General features: G+C 61.8%; 1 protein-coding gene across 1 annotated transcript; it reads right to left on the reverse strand.

Moving 5' to 3' along the window:
• Positions 1-271: 271 nt before the first annotated feature.
• Positions 272-1,670, reverse strand: Uts2r (urotensin 2 receptor). The gene has a single exon (XM_040268309.2). It carries the CDS (start codon positions 1,596-1,598, stop codon positions 477-479), a length of 1,122 nt encoding a protein of 373 aa, XP_040124243.1. The 5' UTR covers positions 1,599-1,670; the 3' UTR covers positions 272-476.
• Between the last annotated feature and the right edge of the window lie 5,062 nt (positions 1,671-6,732).

Here is a 6,732-nt window from a genome sequence, read left to right on the forward strand (position 1 = left end):
ATCCCCCACAGCCAGGCAGCTGCCCCCCACATGCCGTGGTCCCGGGGGCAGGAGCCTCCTCCGTGACCCTCCTCAGCCACTGTGCTGAGGCAGAGGCTGCAGGGCTCCGGCTTTATTGTGCCCAGGGCTCAGCAGGGAAGAGCAGGAGCCAGGAGGGCTGGGCAGGGGCAGGGAAGAGGTGCCCACGGCCTCCGGGCCAAGCGGGCAGAGGGCTGCTCTGGGACCACAAGGCCGGGGCATCAGACCCCATGGGCCTGGGAGGCAGCCTGGCTCCAGAGACGTGTGCGGGAGGAGCATCTGCAGCTGGTGGGGACGTGGCCAGCTTGCTGAGGGCAGCAGCGAGAGGCAGAAGAAGGTGGAGGAAGAGCAGTAGAGGCCAGCTGGGAGAGGGCGCTGGGGAAGGGCCGCAGGGCATGACCTGGGCGCTGGGGCCTTCCCTGCCTGGACTCCCTGACCAGTAGGCTCACACAGGGGACTCAGACACAGGCCCCACCAGCGGCCACAGGGGACAGTATGAGGGTCTCCGTGGCCTGTTGGCTGCTGGAGGACAGTGAGTGTCCTGAGTTCCTCTGGAAGTGGACGTGACTGGGCAGGAAGCTGCTGGTGCCCCCGTGGCCACTGCTGCCCCTGGAGCGGGGGCGTCCCCGCACGTGCTCGCGGTAGTTCTTGGTGAGCAGCGTGTAGAGGAAGGGGTTGAGGCAGCTGTTGCCGTAGGTGAGGCAGGTGGTCAGGTAGTTGACGAGGCGCGCTGTCCGGGGCGCCAGCGGCAGGGCCTCGTACTGGGAGAGCAGCTGCCACAGCCAGAAGGGCAGGAAGCAGGCCCAGAAGAGCAAGACCACGCTGAGGATGAGGCGGAGCACCCTGGGGTTGGGCAGCCGCCGTGTCTGCCTGCAGGAGGCCAGCTGTGACAGCCAGTAGGCCCGGGCCAGGCGGGCATAGAGCAGCCCGATGACCAGGCCGGGCCCCACGATGCTGGTCCCGAAGAGCAGCGTCAGGTAGGCGCGGTGGGCACGTGGGCCCCAGGCCGGCAGGCAGAGACTCTTGGGGCCCCTGTGGACCAGCCGGATGGCGAGCATCATGGGCAGGGTCAGCAGCAGGGCCAGCAGCCAGGTGCCCAGCACCAGCAGCTTGCGGTAGCCCTTGGAGCGCTGCGCGGTGTCCAGGGGCCTCAACACGGCAGCGTGGCGCTCACTGCTCATGACGGTCAGGGTGAAGATGCTGGCGTGCATGGTCAGGAAGTCCAGGCTGAAGAGGACTCGGCAGCCCACGTCACCAAAGTGCCAGTCCTTGGAGATGTAGGTGGCCACGATGAAGGGGATGCTGAGCAGGTACAGCAGGTCTGCCAGGGCCAGGTTCACGACATAGGCGTACAGGGAGGCCGAGGTGCGCAAGAAGCGGCACGTGACCACCAGCGTGTACACGTTGCCCACCATGCCCACCAGACCCATGGCCGAGAGCACTGCCCCGAGGGCCCCCATGGCCACCAGGTCCTGCAAGGAGCTGGGCTCCGTCGGGCTGGCCCAGGAGCTGTTGAGGGACACATTGGGGCCACCAGGTGGCCTGGGCGTGGCACTGCCTGACTCTGGGCTCAGCGCCATCTCTGCCTTCACGCTGGACTCCGCTGGGACGGCTGTTCCTGGAGGACGGGGTGTGTCTGTGGGCAAACGGCCGTCCTGTGGGAGGAGTGCCCGTCAGGGTGCAAGGCAGCACTCTCTTCCACGCCCACAGGCCACCCAGAGGGACCTGGGAACTATGTGACCAGCTGTCCCCAGGGAACTCCCCAGAGGACCCCAGCCCAGGCCGCGATGCCAGCCAAGGCCTCCAGGGCTGACTGAGCTTTTCTGAAAGCAGAGCACCGCAGTGCAGCCCCTCAGGGTCAAGGCCAGCGCGGGAGGAGCTGGGCGTCCTGGGTCCAGCTGAGACCCCGCTCTCTCATGTCATCTCACTTGTACATTGTAAAAATGTGTTTTCTTCTAACTACAAAAGCCATAAATGCTGACTTTAAAGTCCAAATGGAAAGTGAGATAAAGGGAGAAGACCTTTGCAATCTCCATTTATCAAAGGAAGAAAATAAGCCTGGATCCTCAAGTCACTCACACAGCCACAGATGGCAGACTGAGCCTGGACCACACGCACAGCCACGGATGGCAGACTGAGCCTGGATCCTCACGCCACACGCACAGCCACGGATGGCAGATGAGCCTGGACCCTCACACCACACGCACAGCCACGGATGGCAGACTGAGCCTGGACCACACGCACAGCCACGGATGGCAGACTGAGCCTGGACCACACGCACAGCCACGGATGGCAGGTCTATGTGTAAAAGGTTAAATAGATTTATCAGTTGGGCGTCTGGAAGAAAATAGGAGAATATCTCCATGACCTTTGGTGAGAAAAGATTTTTTAAAAATAAAATTCATTTAGAACATTAAGAGGGGTTTGGGGTTGTGGCTCAGCGGTAGAGTGCTCACCTACCAAATGCAAGGCTCTGGGTTCAATATTCAGCACCACATAAAAATAAATAAAATAAAGGTATTGTGTCCAACTACAACCTATATATATATGACCTGAGGCTGTCCTCCCCCATATCCGCCCTATGTTGCCTCTAGATGGCTTCCCTCTTCCCTCCAGGCTGATGACATTAAGGATAAATTCTGCCTGGTCCTACTCCAGGTGACCCTGAGCTCCTGCTGCAGAAGGGGACCAGACATGTCCAAGTCCCTCCCGCCTTCCTTCTCGCAGCTGCCTCTGGTCTGGTGAAGCTGGCCGCGATGTCCTCTCCCACAGCTGGACAGCTAACCTCCCGGAAGTCGCCCAGGCCCCCTCGCTCAGCTGCCCTACCTCTTGGCCAGTGCCCAAGCCCTCTAGGGGCCGCCCACCTTCCCCCATGGGACTGTTAAAAGAAGGGGAGAAGGGAGCAAGACCCCCAGCCTGACAGTCCCCAAGTAACTGGTGCAGCTGGAGGGTCTTTGGCCGCCTGGCAGAACCCAGGCCTAGGGCCCAGGGACAGGACGGCCAGGAAGCCCACACCAAGTCGGGGGCGGGCACCGGCTCAGGGTCTTCCATCGGTTCCTTGAGGATGGAGACCTGCGTCTCCAGGGACCTCGTGTTCCCTCTGGGCGCCACAATGCCAGCCCCGGGGCAGCAGGAGCTCTCGGGACCCCAGCCACGGGCGCTGCACCCACCTGCCGCGGCACTCGGGTGGTCACGGAGCCATCAGACCTGTCCACCCAGCCTGGGGTCGCGCGGGACAGCACCTCGCCTGGCGCCTGGTGGGTCCCCACAAGTCTCCAACCACTTCGCGGAAAAGTGGGCTCCGGGAACTTCTGCGCAGCCCCCGGCGGGGCGAGGAGGGGCGGAGGGTCCGCGGCCTCCTGGGCTTCCAGGCAAAGGAGGGAGGTGCCCGCCCTCTCCACGGGGAGAGCGGCGCCGCGCCGGCCCCTGGCCGCCGCCACCTGCCGGGTCGCCAGCTGGGAATGCGCCGGGGCCCAGCGCCAGCTCCGGGGTATTAATAACCCAGCGCGTCGGCGGGCGGCTCGCGGGCGCGAAGGGAGCGGGTGCCGGGCGGGGACTCTGGGGCACCGGAGACGGACCGCGGCGGGTGGCGCTAAGGCCTCAGGGAGGGCACTGTTCCCGGAGGCTCCTGCGCGCCAAGGTCACGGCCAGGTCGGGTGTGGCCGGGCTCAACCCCGGGGGCATGGGCAGGTCCGCCGCCCTGGATCTGTGCGGGGTGGAGAAGCCAGGACGCAGCCGCCACTCACAGCCTCCACTTGCAGCCTCCCGCTGAGTCTTCATGACCTCGTCTCCGCTGTCAATCAGGCTTTGGGGGCGAAGCCACCTGCCACCCCAGGAACCCTCAACCCCTTTCCAGAGAGCCAGGGTCTTGAAAGAGGCAGGCGTGGGGCGGGGACTGTGGAGTCGTCCAGCCCAGGGGATGGATGCGGGGAGCTTGCAGGGCCGGGTCCAGCTCCAGGTGTGAGGGCTGTGGGTTTCGGTGGATGAGCAACCTGGGCAGGTCTGGGGATTCGGGGGTCTGGTTGCATCTGACCTGACCTAGTCCTCTGCCTGGCCCTCCTGACTCTAGTTCACAGCCTTTCACACTTTAGCAGAACCCAGGAAGGTGACACTGGGAAGCAGCCAGGCCTTGGACGTGGGAGGACGTCATATTGAAATGAGGCCCTTTGCCCTGGGCCAACCTGGCGCCCACTCTCTATCCTCCTGGGACTCCACCTCTGACTGCAGGCCAGCTGCCAGGGTGTGGGCAGTCGGTGGTCAGTTGCTGCCTCTTGGGCCTCCAGTGCCTCTCTGCAACAGCAGTCTTCCCTGGCCACCTAGCCCCTCCCTCTCTTCTTAGCTCTCTTCTCCAGGTGCATCCTGAATGTGCTGTCTCCTCTGGGGCTGTCACTTCTACTGCCTGCAGAGCTGAGCGGTGTCACTATCCCTCTGTGTCATCGATATGCAGGTGGCACACTGCCCAGGAGGGGCAGAGGGTGAGGGTGGGACCCTCAAGCCTTGTCATCCTTCACCTGGAGCCATAAACCAAGAGCACCTCTGGGGGTAGCATCCTGGAGGGCTCCAGGGGGGGTTGCGCCCAAGGTCGAGGGAAGGCAAGGTGGTACTCATGCTTGGGTTGAAGGGACAAGGGAGGGGAACATTATGGCTGCTGAAGTGACTGCTGGGCAGGCACTTGGGCTTTGGGTGGAGTGCCACACCACTGTCCCAACCCGCCTGCCTCTGGAGGGTTGCCACTGTCCCAGCCCACAGGAGCATGTGGACCTGGCTTTCCTGTTGCTCAGCTGGACGTAGAGGGCCTGGGGAAGTCCATGCAGTCGTCCTCGCTGGACTTAGAGAAGGCCAGAGCCTGCTTCTGAGAGTGGACACGGAGTATCTGGCATAGACTCCGAGTCCCAGAATCCTTCCCGTGTCCTGAAGGAGCTGAGAGTCCCCATCTGTCCTGGGAGAAGACCCCATGTTTTTAGGACTCACGCCATCTCCTCAGGCCTGGAATGGATCACCAAGGGGCCATGATCACTCTGCAGCCAGTAGTGTTGACCCCAAGGGGACTGTCATGTGCCCTGCCCTGTCCCTCCAATGTCCCCTTTCAGGTGTCCTGGCGGCAGATGCTGGCTGCACTCCTGTTTCGGACTGGCCCCTTGCCCTGACATCTCATCTCTAGGACCTTCACAGAAACGAGCTCAACCCAAGGAACCCGGCCCAGTGGGGTGCCGCCCAGTGGTGGACCCCTGGCAGGCACGAGGCCCGGCCTTGGCTTCAGCCCCTGGTTCTTCAGAGGCAGGTACTCCACACCGGGTCAAAGAGGACGGGATTTTCTAATAAAAGAGCCCAAGAGTCTTTCTATAACTTTAAAAATACAATGTCCAAGATTGAGAAACCACACAGAAGAATCAGTTGACTCAAAGGTTGGTCAATAGAATGACCCGAGCTCCGAGAGACAAGGAGAAGAATAGAGACACAGGCAAGCAGGGAGATGGGGCCCCGCCGTCCGGCGGCCTTGCACCGGGGCCCCAGAGAAGAGGAGCGAGAGGGGACAGAACCAGAATCTGAAGTGTGGCTGGGAGCTTCTCAGAACTGGTGAACAAGTCAAGAACCTCAGCAAGTCACAGGCAGGAGAACCACCCCTCTGCACTCAGCAGAGACCTGAAGACAGAAGTGGCAGTAAAGCCGTCGGATTAAAACAGAACTAAACAAGCGGGACAAGGAACCAACGACAGCTGATTCTCTCCAGAAACCGTGGAGACCAGCAGAGGTCGGCCAGGGACTTCGGACCTGGCTCGGAGCACGTGCAGGAGGGACGTCCCTGGGGGTGGCCCAGCTGGGGCTGGGCTGGACTGGGGACTCATGCTGGGACGCCGCTTTCTGCTTCATGGTTTTCCATCCCCAGTGAGCGTGGAGTTCTCCCTCTTTCCCAACACTCCAGAGCATCCTGGACGTCAGATATCCCCAATGACTCCTTCTCCATCATTTGTGAATCCACACTCCAGGGGACTGGGGTGAGGTTGGGAGCGGCTCTGCCTATCGCTGTGGCTCCCAGACCCTGGGCTTTGGGCTCAGGTGTGTGCTCAGTGTCCTCTCCTGGGAGGAGCTTGAAGTCCCCTCTGCCAGGTGCACAGCCACCGTCCCCAGGCTGTTTCTGGGCATGCCTCTGGGGATGAACTCCGCCTTCTCCCATGTATTCATCCCTTTTCTGTGGTTGGAGCAGAGAGGGCAGAGCTCGGCCTCTGTTAGGGTTTGAATGTGAGGCATCCCCCAAAGCCCACGTGTGAGACAATGAGAGAAGGTGTACAGGTGCGGTGACTGGGTCCTGAGAGCCTTCACCTCCCTGTGCATTAACCCCGACCGGGAGTGACTGGGTGGTGACTGGAGGCAGGAGGGGTGTGGCGGGTGCAGCTGGGTCCCTCGGGGGTGCCCTTGCAGTTTGTGTTTTGTGAGCTGCGTTTAGCTCCTTGGTGCCATGTTCCCAACTGGCTTCCTCCATCACAATCTTCCTCCATGATGTCCCGCCTCACCTCCAGCCCCAAGGAATGGAGTCATTCCTTGATCACACAAAAGGGGGATGAAGGGACCTCCCTTTCCCAGGCCCGAATGTGGATACACGACCAGTGAGACGGCACGTCACGTACAGCTGCCAGACGGATCCCACTGGAGTGAGTCACGCTGCCCGTATGTGTCACATGTCGAGAAACACTCTATTGTCAGGCATGTCTAGAA

The sequence above is a fragment of the Ictidomys tridecemlineatus genome, chromosome 3 (assembly GCF_052094955.1).
Source record: "Ictidomys tridecemlineatus isolate mIctTri1 chromosome 3, mIctTri1.hap1, whole genome shotgun sequence".
Taxonomy (NCBI): domain Eukaryota; kingdom Metazoa; phylum Chordata; class Mammalia; order Rodentia; family Sciuridae; genus Ictidomys; species Ictidomys tridecemlineatus.